Below are 15,188 nucleotides of genomic sequence, written 5' to 3'. Positions count from 1 at the left end.
TTACTTCTGGCAAAAATATTTTATATTGAATGGAGACATAAAATCTTACAAGATAATGCTGGACCTGCTAAGTAGAAGTAAGTGAAGAATATTATGCAGGATACTGAAATGGAAATTTTATGACAGCCAGAATGCTTTCTGAGAATCAAACGGGGAAACAGAGGGTAAAGATCAGTAGACAAGTAATGGTGGGAACCCTTTGACATTATGAGGATTATAATAAGCATCACTGTTGTTGTCGTTCAGCCGCTAAGCTGTGTCTGACTCTTTGTGACCCCATGAACTGCAGCACACTAGGCTTCCCTGTTCACTATCTCCCAAAGTTTGCTCAAACTCATGTCCATTGAATTGGTGATGCCATCCAACCATCTTATCCTCTGTCATCACCTTCTCCTGCCTTCAGTCATTCCCAGCATCAGGGTCTTTTCCAAAGCGTCGGCTCTTCACATCAGGTGGCCAAAGTATTGGAGCTTCAGCTTCAACATCAGTCCCTCCAGTGAATATTCAGGGTTTATTTCCTCTAGGATGGACTGGTTGGATCTCCTTGCAGTCCAAGGGACTCTCAAGAGTCTTCTCCAGCACCACAATTCAAAAGCATTAATTCTTTGGCACTCAGCCTTCTTTATGGTCCAACTCTCACATCCGTACATGATATTATAGTTTGGGTGAATTTACCAGCAACCACCCCTACAGTAGATTATGTCTAGATACATGCAGTTACTTTGGATTAGCAAAAGGATGATGTTGCGGCGATCAGTCCACTGGGACTCTGCTCTCACAGCCCCTTACAGCATTGACTTAGCTTGTTTTTCCTCCTTCAGGATCTAATTCTACTTCCCATATCAAAATACTTCAAAAATGCTAGAGAATAGGAAGTATAACATTTAAATAGGTACTTGCCAAGCAAGTGTATTAGAGTTGAGGTTTTTTTTTTAATTAGTTTATTTTCTATTTTTTTTTCTATTTTTTAACTTTACGATATTGTATTTGTTTTGCCATACATTGACATGAATCCACCATGGGTGTACATGTTTTCCCCTTCCAGAACCCCCCTTCCACCTCCCTCCCCATCCCATCCCTCCGGGTCATCCTGGTGCACCAGTTTTTAAAAGAGTAAATATCTCCATCTTTCAAACAAGCTGGACTGCAAACAGAAGGGAATCCTTGTACCCTTCAACCCTAAATTTTTACTGGGTCTAGAGAATAGGAGCTACTGATAGACACAGCTGAACCGTTCAGGCTGGCAGCCACAAAAGCAGCCCCTCCAAACCCCCATAAACTTGAAGCAAAGAAGTGAGAATGAGGACTCTAAGGAATATCCTTACCGAGTATGTATGGGATGAAGTTTAGGGTGAACAATAAAGCAGACACCAAAATACATCATTTAGCTGCAGACTTCAATACGCTAACGTGGGGAAGCAGTGTGAGTCCTGTCTCTGCAGGGGTTGCTGATGTAAAGACTAAGGTTTGGGTGGAAAAGGAGGTGCTCATCAGAGGAAGACCGTGAGAGTTCTAAAGAGGTAGGTGGCAGTCATCACCCACAGCGACGCCTGCACTAGAGAGGGTAGATTTCATTGTTTAAACAGTAATCAGAAGCATAGAGTAGGCATCTGGACTTCCAAGAAAAGGTACTTTTCAGCGTCCCAAAGTCAAGAATTTTGGAATTATTCAGAAAAGAAGTTGAGGCTGTGTTGTCTTCAAGTGTAGAAGGAGGGAAAAACAAAACACTTTACCACACAGTCTTGCAGCCCAGAAAGTTGCAGCTCTTTGCCAAGAGAATGAGGCCAATCTAGGTGTAGGAGGAGGTAAGAGAGAAACTGCTTTCAAACATAACCTTTTAAAATTTGAGGATAAGCCTCTCTACCAACAAAACAAAACAAAAACAAACCTATAAAAATAGTCGCCAGCTTTAAAAACTCAGCACTATAACTATGCATTTAATCATTCTTTTATGTAGAAAGCTACTTATTTTTCAAAGAGCTAATTATGTTTATAGTAGTTTAACATTTTTACAATAAATACAAAATACAGAGCTATATTCATTTCAGAAAAAAAAATTTATGAGTTGTTACACAAAATGTTTTCTAAAGGAAATAAGTTAGAAGTAGAACACTCAAGCTAGAAGATATATGACCATCCTTCAGAGTGTAACTCTCTTGCCTACTCAGTACTGCACAGCAATGAACAAAATGCAAAAGTTCACTGTGACCTGGTGAAGGTAAGGGAAGTGAGTCATTAAAAACAAGAATCATATGCAACTCGGAGACCAAGTAACTCAAATATAATTCTCATAACCAGAACATAGCTGCTGAAGCAAACCTGCAAATCTATGTCATGACATGTAAAAAACACTAATATTTCTGACCTTTGATACTCTATCATAAGATTTTACTAACTCTTTTAAATATTTTCAATGTTCTCTCTTTTTTACTGAGGTAAAATTGATACATTATTTTAGATGTATCACATAACAATTATTTGTGTATATTGTGAAATGACCACTGCAATAAAGTCTAGTTAACATCCATCTCATACATAGCTACTAATCATTTTATTCTTGTGATAAGAATTTTAAAACCTACCCACTTAGCATCTTTAAAATATACAATACAGTATACAATACAATATATATTATTAGCCTTAGTCACCAAATTGTATATTACATTGTCAGTTAGTCGCTAAATTGTATCCGACTCTTTTGTGACCCCAAGAACCGTAGCTCACCAGGCTCTTCTGTCCATGAGATTTCTCAGGCAAGAATATTTGAGTGGGTTGCCATTTACTTCTCCAGGGGATCTTCCTGACCCAGGGACTGAACTGGCATCTCATTTCTTTACCACTGAGCCACAAGGAAAGCCCTGACTTATTAATTTCATAACTGAAACTTTGTACCTTTTGGCTATCTTCATGCATTTCACCACCCCCATCGCCTGCCTCTGGGAACCAACAATTTGTCCTCCGTATCTCTGAGCTCATTTTTTATGGTCCACATATAAGTGAGATAATACAGTGTTTGTCTTTCTCTGATTTACTTCACTTAGAATAATGCCCTTAAGGTCAAACCAATCCATGTTGCCAAAAATGACATTTTTTAATGCTGAATAATATTCCGCTATGTGTGTGTGTGTGTGTGTGTGTAAAATACCTCATATTTTCTTTATTCACTCACCCATCAATAGACACTTGGGTTGTTTCCATGTCATAGCTATTGTAAATAATGTTGCATTGAAAAGGTTAACTTCTAAATGGGAGAAAATATTTGCAAATCATATATCTAATTGAAAAATAGGTAAAGGATCTAAACAGGCATTTTTCCAAAGAAGACATAGAGATGGCCATGAACAGGTGCTCAATATCACTAATATCAGGGTAGTGCAAATTAAAACCACACTGAGACATTACCTCACACCTGTCAAGATATCTATCATCAAAAAGACGAGAAATAACAAGTTTCAATGAGGATCTGGAGAAAAGGGAACTCGCATGCACTGTTGGTGGGAATTTAAATTGGAAAAACAGCATGAAGTTTTCAAATAGACTAAAAATAGAACTACCATATGATCCAGTAATGTCATTTCTAGGTATTTATCTGAAGGAAAAAAAAGAAAACTGACTCGAAAATACATGTTCATAGCAGCATTGTTTACAATAGTCAATATTCTCTTCTGTTTCATCTATTGTTATTCAATTGGACTCTATATTAGCATCCAGTCCCATCACTTCATGGCCAATAGATGGGAAAACAATTAAAACAGTGACAGACTTTATTTTCTTGGGCTCCAAAATCACTGTGGATGGTGACTGCAGGCGTGAAATTAAAAGACACTTGCTCCTTGGAAGAAAAGCTATGACAAACCTAGACAGTGTATTAAAAAGCAGAGACATCACTTTTCCGACAAATGTCCGTCTTGTCAAGGCTATGGTTTTTCCAGTAGTTGTGTACTAGAACTGGACAATAAAACAGGCTGAGAGCAGAAGAATTGATGCCTTTGAACTGTGGTATTGGAAAAGACTCTTGAGAGTCCCTTGGACTGCAAGAAGATCCAACCAGTTCATCATAAAGGAAATCAGTCCTGAATATTCATTGGAAGGACTGATGCTGAAGCTAAAACTTCAATACTTTGGCCACCTGATGCGAAGAGTCGACTCATTGGAAAAGATCCTGATGCTGGGAAAGACTGAAGGCAGGAGAAGGGGACGACAGAGGATGAGATGGTTGGATGGCGTCACCGACTCGATGGATATGAGTTTGAGCAAACTCCAGGAGTTGGTGATGGACAGGGAGGCCTGGTGTGCTGCAGTCCGTGGGGTCTCAAAGAGTTGGACACCACTAAGCGACTGAATAACAACTATATTAGGAATGTGAAACCTCAGAAAAGTGACAAACATGAAGAAGGAAAGAAGAAAAGAAGGAAGGGTGCATGGAAAGAGGGGAGGGAGAGAACACCGGCTCTATTTCCAGTAGTGTCTAGGCAATTATTACTTCAGTGAAACTCTTCTAATTATTGAAGAATTGAACTTTGAGCAATTCTCATCATCATGAAAAGAAGTTCTCATTCTCAAAAGACGACAAGTACATTCTCCCTTACTGCAGAAATTTAACACAGGACTAGCAATTAGAATCTGATCCAATGAATTACTACCTTCTTCCTGGTTTCCAGGAGTTGTATTACTGACTCCTACACTCTTACCACTGACTCTCCCAGGAAGAACAACATCAGGAGAGACATATCAGAGTGTGCTGCCAGCTTCTTTCTAACAAACCTCTGTGAAGAGCCACTTATGAAATAATTAAATGCTATTTCCCAGTTTGTGATGATGACCACAGGATTTAAGGAGTATTTGATGGGGAAAAAAGAGGCAAAGAATTTTGATATATAGCTAAGTCCTAGGGGTTAGAACTCATGTTTTTAAGTGCTAGATACCATTGTGAATAAGCCTTGTAAGCATCAAACTTTTAAAAGTACAATTCAGAGGGCCAAAAAAAGTCAATAATTTGGAAAAAGTGTAATTTAGGGAGACTTATTCTACCAGGTATTGAAATGCAGTTTGAGAGCTATAACACTTCAGAGTGTATGGTAGTGGTTCAGGTATATACAATGGAACAGATCAGAGAAACCAGGAAGAGGAGTAAATACATATGGAAATTTGATATACATCAGATATAGCACTACAAGTTCCAGTGGAATTTGTAACTGGAGTACTAGAAAAATATTTATATTTTAGTAAGGGAATAAAAAAAATTAAGTATCACAAATATATAATTTGATAGTAGTATGTTGTTAGTGGCTCAGTCGTGCCCGACTCTTTACAATCCCATGGACTGCAGCCGACCAGGCTCCTCTGTCCATGGGATTTTCCAGGCAAGGGTACTGGAGTGGGTTGCCAGTACATATGTATAATTTACTTGTGAATAGATCTGAGTCAGGGTGGAGGCTCAGAACATTTTTACTTCTATAGGACTACAGTATCAAAAAATACTGAAAACCATTTATCAGTAAATGTGCTCTGGCAACTGGTTATCCATACAGAAAATAAAGCTTCATTCTTGTTTCCCTACATAAAAAAAAAAAATACTTGTGGGGAAGTTAAGGACTTGAATATAAAAATAAACTTTCAAGATTTTAGATGATTTTCAGTAAATTATCTATACAATTTCATGGCTAAGAAACATAAAGGGAGAATACTGAGACATGTGATCATATAAAAATTAGAAAAAAGATATAAACAAGGTAATAAGTCAAGACGTAGATTGTATGTAGCTAATAAAGAATTAAGAGAGTACAGAGGTAAGTTGTATGAATCAATAACAAAAAAGACAATACCGTTGAAAAATGGCCAATAAATACGGATAGCTAAATCACAGAACAGGAAGTACAAGTGGCCAATAAAAATAGCAATATTTGCTCTCACCATAATCTAGGACACATAAATTAAAACAAAATTAGATATCAATTTTAGGACCATCAAATTAGAAGAATTTAAAAGGTTGAAAATACAGGTAAGAATTTAAAAGGTTGAAAATCATAACAACAAGAGCTCTCAAACATCGGTAGAAGCAAAGACTCTGGAGGCTAATTTGGTGATTAGGTAACATAAGTTTAAAGGCACACAAGATCTTAGTGGACCAGAAATTGATTATGTTTCTAGATATACAGCCTAGAGAACTTCTCAAGCAATATGCACAGAGTTACAGGTGCAAGAATGCTCACTGCCACGGATCCCGCGCTGATGCTGCTTTACGCTCTGTCCCTAGAATGGAACCCTCTCCCTGCAGCCCAGTTCCGAGTCTTCTCTGAAGTTCTCTCCTCCTCATCACTCTGTCTCTTACTGAGCATCTATCTTGTTGCTGGTTGGAACCTCCAAGTCTCTCTTCTGAACAAACTCAAGTTTCTCAGAGGCTAGGGGTCTCATCATTTTTACACTGGTCCATCTTAGATCTCGTTTCCATTATAACAGTTAAGATGAGTGAAATAAATTCAGTCATTGCAAGACTGCTTAAAGGGCTAGCACCCTTCTTCAAAATGAAAAACACTGCATGAAATCACATCCCCTTTGCCTCCTTCAAACACGCTTGTGTTCTGGTAATGACTACATTGGACCTTATATTCAAGAATGCACACAAGCATGTGTGTGCTCAGTCATGTCCAGCTCCTTGCAGCCCCATGGACTGTAGCTTGCCAGGCTCCTCTGTCCACGTGACTTTTCAGGCAAGAATATCAGAGTGATATCTCATTGTAGTTTTGATTTGCATTTCTCTAATAATGACTGATGTTGAGTTGAGGTTTGACAGAAAACAGCAAAATTCTGTAAAGCAATTATCCTTCAGTAAAAAATGAATAAATTAAAAATAAAAGAATACCAGAGTGGGTTGCCATTTCCTTCTCCAGGGGATCTTCCCCACTCATGGATCAAACCAGTGGCTTCTGTGTCTCCTACATTGGCAGGCAAATTCTGACTTTAAAATAATAGTCACAAATATTCAGTGAGCACTTCTTAAACAAGTACTTTGGTGCTGAAACACTAAAATGAAATTCCTGCTTGTAAACAACTCAATCTTGGATTAGGAGAAATCCTTGAATGGGATACAAGTAAATAGTTACTAAACAATGAAGTAAGTACAAAGAAGAATGTAAATACAAGACACTGTGGGAGGAGAGAGAGAAAGTGAATTTCCAGTCCCTCGTGTGGGCTGGGATGAGGGGGGCCTGCTGGGTCTCATTACTCCCACTTTGGTCAGTCTTCCATTGGAAGGGCAGGAGTGCAGAAGTAAGCATCACTAGTGCAAGGACGCTCAGCCTCCCCAGATAGAAAAAGCACTACATTTGACTGCGTCCCCACCCCTTTCTCTGCAGTGACTAGGGAGATGGGAAGATTTCACAAAAACTATGACGCTTGAACTTAATATGAAGGGAACAGAACAGTTCACAAGGAGTTTAAGAACAGCACAGGCAAAAGTCGAAAGTGGGCAAACACAGGTGAGAGCTGGTGACTGGAGGGCGGGGTTCCCCCAGGACTGGGGGGAGAAGGGCTTAGAAAAAGAAAGGAAAGGGCTGGTGTGCTGCACTTAGAAATTTGGGCTCTATTCCATGGATGGTCCACGGTTCGTCAGAAAGATCACTGGTTCTACTGCATACAGAAGAGTTCGAACTCCAGGTCCCAGATGGCCCAGGGTAACTTTCAAGCGTCATTTCTTGTTGTTCCCACTAAACAACTGAGTTTCCAGAAAAATCATCACTGCAATGCATCATGTTTTTCATTGTAAATACTTTTCTCCTTTTCCATCGATAACATTTGTATTCATTCTTTGAAAGCTTTTGCCAGCTCCCTCAGAGAGAATTAATTCATTCCTTTGTTTTATCTGCATGAAAATGTTTGGCACCACTCTTAAATCACTCACTCTTCTGTTTGACAATTATTTATTAGGGATTAGACTGTATCATGTTCACAGGCAGTAGAGACATAACTAAGCAGGGTGCTTAACACAGTGAGCAGTCAAAAAATGTTGGTCTCATACACTCCTCAGAAGGTAACAGACACCATTTATGGTATATGAAATATACCACTTTTCACTGTGAAAGTGAAAGTGAAGTTGCTCAGCCATGTCTGACTCTGTGCGACCCCACAGACGACAGCCCACCAGGCTCCCCCGTCCCTGGGATTCTCCAGGCAAGAGTAATGGAGTGGGTTGCCATCTCCTTCTCCAATGCATGAAAGGGAAAAGTGAAAGTGAAGTTGCTCAGTCGTGTCCGACTCTTTGCTACCCCATGGGCTGTAGCCTACCAGGCTCCTCCGTCCATGGGATTTTCCAGGCAAGAGTACTGGAGTGGGTTGCCATTGCCTTCTCCAGAGGATCTTCCTGACCCAGGGATCAAACCCGGGTCTCCCACATTGTAGGCAGACGCTTTACCGTCTGAGCCACCAGGGAAATTCATGATATATGAACTGTGGCCGGTGGTATATTAAACATGTATTCAATAAATTATGAATTTTTAAAACTCATTGTAGAAAAATTAGAACTACTACATCAAATGCAGGATTTTAGAGATATTACTGCTTAGGAAATGCTAAAATGAAGATATTAATCAGAGTAAAGAGCTCAGGAGTAAAGCTCCTCTCTGAGACTCCCATTAATGAACCCTGCTTAATACACTGGATAGCACTGATCATCACTTGAGATATATACATATATATATACATGTACATATATGTGTATGTATTGCTCTCCTCTGCCTAGAGTGTAAGCTCCATGAAGGCTGGGATTTGGTCCATTTTGTTCACTGTAGAACTCCCAGAACTTAAAACTTACCTGGTAAGTGTAAGGGCTCAATATTCAGTTATTTAAAGAGAGCGAGGAAGGGTCATAGAAAGGGAGGGGTTGATGGAGGCAGGAAGAGATGGAGATTAATGTACTTACCCAATTCACAGAATCAGTGTTTGAGCTGGAAGGGACTTCACTGCTCTCATTTTACAGACAGAGACTGGTGCCCAGAAAGGGCTGGTGATGTACTCAAGGCCACATGGTGATGAGCAGCAGAGCCTACACTTCAACCCGTGTCACTTAACGAGAGGCTGGTGAACTTCCCATGCTGTGCTCAGTCGTATCCAGCTCTTTGTGACCCAAAGACTATAGCCTGCCAGGCTCCTCTGTCCATGGAATTTTCCAGGCAAGCATACAGAGGCAGGTCGCCATTTCCTACTCCAGGGGATCTTCCTGACCCAGGGATCGAACCCGTGTCTCTTGCATCTCCTGCACTGGCAGGCGGATTCTTTACCACTGCGCCGCCTGGAAAGCCCGACCTTCCCATAACATCTACTTACAGGCAATATAGACAAATAGAAGTTTACTACGTATCTATAACAAACCTCAACCTGCTGGAAATCCATAGTGTTAATAAAATGGTATCGACTGCTCCATCCAGACGCCAATAATCAAGACAGAAATAAGAAAACTAAGATTGTCTGACCCACAGTTTTATAATACAAATATCAGACAGAATTTAGTTAATATACATATCAGACAGTTACTGATGAAAACATCATTACCTCCAAGAACCATGCCAGCCTGACAGCACTTTCTAAGGCGACATGCTGGGCAGTTTTTTCTGCGGATTTTATCAACAATGCAGTCGTTTCTTCCAGCACATAAGTAGTTATGTTGCCCTAAAAAATAAACAAACAAAAAGAGCAGTTATTTAAAATATCTAAACACTGCTGGAAAGCCTATGCAGTGACAACTAAAACGAGGAGAGGTGCACATTGGCAAGTGCAGCACTGTCTCAGCCTGCCCCTGGCTTGGCCTAGCTGGATGCCTGTAATGCTCTAAACTTGTTCAATAAACCTGTGCCTTCAGAAGCCTAAACGAGGGAAACACATCTTAGAAACTAATTCCAGAACTCCTTTAAATATCTTTTATAAGGTATTTCTGTGCATCTTATTAATGGTGTCAGCATCAGAATGTCTTTAGATCATTGTTATTTCGAGATTAGGTACATGTTGCTGATAAGCATTAGTATGTAAAGATAGTCAAGTTCTAGTAAAACCTTTTCTTTTTAACATATAGAACTTCAAGAGAACAGATATAGACAAAGAGGTCTCTGTGATAGACTTTTTAATAAAACCTATGTGCAAAGCCTTTGACGGTGTGGATCACAATAAACTGTGGAAAATGCTTCAAGAGATAGGAATACCAGACCACCTGACCTGCCTCTTGAGATACCTGTATGCAGGTCAGGAAGCAATAGTTAGAACTGGACATGGAACAACAGACTAGTTCCAAATAGGAAAAGGAGTACGTCAAGGCTGTATATTGTCACCCTGCTTATTTAACTTCTATGCAGAGTACATCATGAGAAATGCTGGGCTGGAAGAAGCACAAGCTGGAATCAAGATTGCTGGGAGAAATATCAATAACCTCAGATATGCAGATGACACCACCCTTATGGCAGAAAGCGAAGAAGAACTAAAGAGCCTCTTGATGAAAGTGAAAGAGGAGAGTGAAAAAGTTGGCTTAAAGCTCAACATTCAGAAAAGTAAGATCACGTCATCTTGTCCCATCACTTCATGGGAAATAGATGGGGAAACAGTGGAAACAGTGTCAGACTTAATTTTGGGGGGCTCCAAAATCACTGCTGATGGTGATTGCAGGCATGAAATTAAAATACGCTTACTCCTTGGAAGGAAAGTTATGACCAACCTAGAAAGCATATTAAAAAGCAGAGGCATTACTTTGCCAACAAAGGTCCAGCTACTCAAGGCTATGGTTTTTCCAGTAGTCACCTAAGGATGTGAGAATTGGACTGTGAAGAAAGCTGAGTGCAGAAGAATTGATGCTTTTGAACTGTGGTGTTGGAGAAGACTCTTGAGAGTCCCTTGGACTGCAAGGAGATCCAGCCAGTCCATCCCAAAGGAGATCAGTCCTGGGTGTTCATTGGAAGGACTAATGTTGAAGCTGAAACTTCAATACTTTGGCTACCTCATGAGAAGAGCTGACTCATTGGAAAAGACCCTGATGCTGGGAAGGACTGGGCGCAGGAGAAGAGGATGACAGAGGATGAGATGGCTGGATGGCATCACCAACTCGATGGACATGGGTTTGGAAGGACTCTGGGAGTTGGTGATGGACAGGGAGGCCTGGCGTGCTGCAATTCATGGGGTCGCAAAGAGTCGGACACGACTGAGCAACTGAACTGAACTGAACTGATGTGCTTAATTCTTTTGGAGAATCTTGGAGCAAATTAACTCTTAAAGAATCTCATGAATTTGTGAAAGTGAAGTCGCTCACTCGTGTCCGACTCTTCATGACCCCATGGACTGTAGCCTTCCAGGCTCCTCCATCAATGGGATTTTGCTGGCAAGAGTACTAGAGTGGGTTGCCATTTCCTTCTCCAGGAGATCTTCCCGACCCAGGGATTGAACCCAGGTCTCCCACATTGTAGGCAGATGCTTTACTGTCTGAGCCACCAGGGAAGTCTGTATAGCATGTAAAAACTATCACTGATTATATTGACTTTACTGTCTGGTTTGTCGTGGCTAAAATTAGAAAATAGGATGGAGAGAAATAATGATAAAGGGAGGACAATTTAAAACAATGAGAAAAACTCATTGAAGGACAGGAGAGAACTACAGAAGAAATAAGGGTAAAACATGACTCTGCTCATTTTGTGATGGGTTTTTGTATAAGTGGTTACCTATACCCTTCAAAAAGTCTGGAATAAAAATTTTATATTCAACAATGATGATTATTTAGACCAAAATATGTTACATTTAATACGGCATGGAGCAACCTAATTTATTTAGGCTAAAAAAATGGAAAAAATTGTCAGCTTAAACATATAAATATTAATTAACTAGAAAATTTACTGCTTTGGCACATCTTATTTTCCATTGAATTCCTATGAAATAGACTGTGAGACTTTTAACATCATCAGATTGCTTAAAAATAATTTTAAAAGTTGGAATTTTCAATTTTAAAATACCATGGAATTTTCCTATAGTATTTTATATTGTTGTTTAGTTGCTAAGTCGTATCTGACTCTTTTGCAACCCCAAGGACTGCAGCCCAGCAGGCTTCTCTGTCCATAGGATTCTCCAGGCAATAATACTGGACGGGGTTGCCATTTCCGTCTCCAGGGGATCTTCCCGATCCAGAGATTGAACCCAGGTCTCCCACATCGCAGGCTGATTCTTTACTGTTTGAGCCACCAGAGAAGCCCAGAAGTGTATGTAAGTTTACCTATTTGTCTATAATCACTTATCTTGACTCTGCACTGATTTCTCATGAGAGAACAGAAAGCAAGATTTTTCCATCTTCTCTAGAGCACACACTTAAATGGTGCTCAGAGATGAAACTGCTGTTTGAGGGCAGGCTGTTCTTCTCTATACTCCTCTGCCAAAAACATCCAGGAAAAAAGCCCGAACCATCTGCAGCTGGAATGCTTCTAAGCTGTCTCTCTTCTGTCTCTAAATGATTTACAGTAGCACCTCCTTCTTCAGTGTCTCAGAGAAATCCCCATGAGAGGGTGCTCACTGCATGTTGCTAAAACCATTCCTTCCTGCCTGCTTTCAAATCTTCCCCATCAGTTTCCTCCTAAAATCTTCAGTCGCTCTCCCTTCAAGGGTGTCTTCCTTTCTCCTCAAGCTTTTCCATTTCAAAAATTCCAGAGTCAAGGAAAAAAAAAAAAGGAACTGTGTGTCTCACTCTAAGTTCTCCTTGACTTCATCCCTTTCTTTGTCATCTAAGTTGGTGAAAAAGGCATCTGCATTCGCAGCCTTTAATCAGTTTCCTTTACTCCTCAGTTCAGTTCAGTTCAGTCACTCAGTCGTGTCCGACTCTCTGTGACCCCATGGACTGCAGCATGCCAGGCCTCCCTGTCCATCATCAACTCCCAGAGTTTGTTCAAACTCATGTCCATCGAGTCGGTGATGTCACCCAACCATCTCAACCTTTACTCCTCAGCTTATTGGAACCGGGCTTATATGTCCACTGTGCTTATAAAGCAGAGTAATGCCACCAAAGATGTCTTCATTCTTAAATGCAGTGGCTCTTTCTTGACTTTCTGTACAATCCGCCATGGGTAATTCTCTCTCCCCTGGTCCCCCTGCCCCTGCTTTTTTTATCTGAAGCACATCTCTTCTGACTCTTCATCTTCTTTCCACCAGTTTCTTTAAGTTCCCACTGCCCATATCTTTGCCTTAGGCTTTTCCTTAGAGGTTGTGTGCTGTGTGCTCGGTCGTGGCCAACTCTTTGCGACCCCATGGACTGTAGCCCACCAGGCTCCCCTGTCCATGGAATTCTCCAGGCAAGAATGCTGGAGTGGGTTGCCATTTCCTTCTCCACCTTATATGTTGTATTCCATTGTAAACAACATGTGGGTAGTCTCATCATCTGTGCATGGCTCCAAAATCTCATCCTAAGCTCCGACCTTCCAACCACCTCCTGGTAGGTACCTCGAACTCAACATATGAAAAAGAATTCAGTAGTTATCTGGTCAAATTGTTTCATAAACTGTGTCATTAACAGATTAAGGAAATGTGTAAAAAGGAAATTATCTACAATCTCATCACCATGCAACTACTTTCATTTTCGGGTTTCCTTCCAGTCTATCTATACAGATCTGCTGCTGCTGCTGCTAAGTCGCTCCAGTCGTGTCCGACTCTGTGCGACCCCATAGACGGCAGCCCACCAGGCTCTGCCATCCCTGGGATTCTCCAGGCAAGAACACTAGAGTGGGTTGCCATTTCCTTCTCCAGTGCATGAAAGTGAAAAGTGAAAGTGAAGTCACTCAGTCGTGTGCAACTCTTCGCGACCCCATGGACTGCAGCCTACCAGGCTCCTCCGTCCATGGGATTTTCCAGGCAAGAGTACTGGAGTGGGGTGCCATCGCCTTCTCCCTATACAGATCTAGAACGTATTTAACATCTATTTGTTAAATAAATATATACACACTTTTAGAAAATTCTCAGTCAGAATGGCTGCTATCCAAAAGTGTACAAGCAATAAATGCTGGAGAGGGTGTGGAGAAAAGGGAAACCTCTTACACTGTTGGTGGGAATGCAAACTAGTACAGCTACTATGGAGAACAGTGTGGAGATTCCTTAAAAAACTGGGAATAGAACTGCCATATGACCCAGCAATCCCACTACTGGGCATATACACCGAGGAAACCAGAATTGAAAGAGACGCGTGTACCCCAATGTTCTTCGCAGCACTGTTTACAATAGCCAGGACATGGAAGCAACCTAGATGTCCGTCAGCAGACGAATGGATAAGGAAGCTGTGGTACATATACACAATGGAATATTACTCAGCCATTAAAAAAAATACATTTGAATCAGTTCTACTGAGATGGATGAAACTGGAGCCCATTATACAGAGTGAAGTAAGCCAGAAAGAAAAACAACAATACAGTATACTAATGCATATATATGGAATTTGAAAGATGGTAACGATAACCCTATATGCGAGACAGAATAAGAGACACAGATGCATAGAACAATTTTATGGACTCTGAGGGAGAAGGTGAGGGTGGGACGTTCTGGGAGAATAGCATTGAAACATGTATATTATCATATGTGAAACGGAACACCATTCCATGTTCGATGCATGAGACAAGGGCTCGGGGCCGGGGCAATGGGATGACCCAGAGGGATGGGATGGGGAGGGAGGTGGGTGGGGGGTCCAGGAAGGGGAACACATGTAAACCCATGGCTGATTCATGTCAATGTATGGCAAAAACTATTACAATATTGTAATTAGCCCCCAACTAAAATAAATAAATTTATAAAAAAAAAGAAAATTCTCATTAATTCAACAAGTATTTATTGAGTGTTTATTATGTCCCAATACTGCTTTTTGAGTAATCCCTTTTCCCCACTTAACTGAAATGCATCTTAATTATTGATACTGTAGTGCAGAAGAGCATTTACTGAAATCAGATTGCGTGTTCAAAGTCCATATCTGAAGATTACAATCTCTAAGATGATAATAACAGCAACAATTACTAAGCACTTACTAAGTGCTGGCCACTGTTACAAGCTATTGCATGTATTAACTCATTCAACCATCATAGCAGTCTTGGAGGTATTATCAATCCCATTTTATAGAGTTAACTGAGGCACAGGGAAGTTAAGTAACATGTTTAATGTCACTCAGGCAGAAATTTTAGCTTAATTCACCCAGAAGGTTG

The 15,188-nt window shown here is 40.6% G+C and overlaps 1 protein-coding gene across 5 annotated transcripts in view; it reads right to left on the bottom strand.

The window, feature by feature from the left end:
• Positions 1 to 15,188, bottom strand: part of PGR (progesterone receptor) — a 104,795-nt gene that overhangs the window by 39,159 nt on the left and 50,448 nt on the right. For 3 of the 5 annotated variants that reach the window (XR_014069890.1, XM_081545982.1, XM_081545984.1), the window contains exon 3: positions 9,547 to 9,663. The exons of the other annotated variants lie outside the window; for them this stretch is intronic. Coding sequence is in view for 2 of the 3 variants with exons in the window: in XM_081545982.1 (XP_081402108.1) it covers positions 9,547 to 9,663 (117 nt within the window). In the remaining variant the exon portion in view is untranslated. The remainder of the gene's footprint in view (positions 1 to 9,546; positions 9,664 to 15,188) is intronic. 5 annotated transcript variants of the gene reach the window in all.

This window comes from Giraffa tippelskirchi, chromosome 11, assembly GCF_054371585.1.
Source record: "Giraffa tippelskirchi isolate mGirTip1 chromosome 11, T2T-mGirTip1v1.2.pri, whole genome shotgun sequence".
In the NCBI taxonomy this organism is placed as follows: Eukaryota; Metazoa; Chordata; class Mammalia; order Artiodactyla; family Giraffidae; genus Giraffa; species Giraffa tippelskirchi.
The sequence above is the reverse complement of the archived record's forward strand: the minus strand, read 5'-3'. Positions and strand labels throughout refer to the sequence as shown.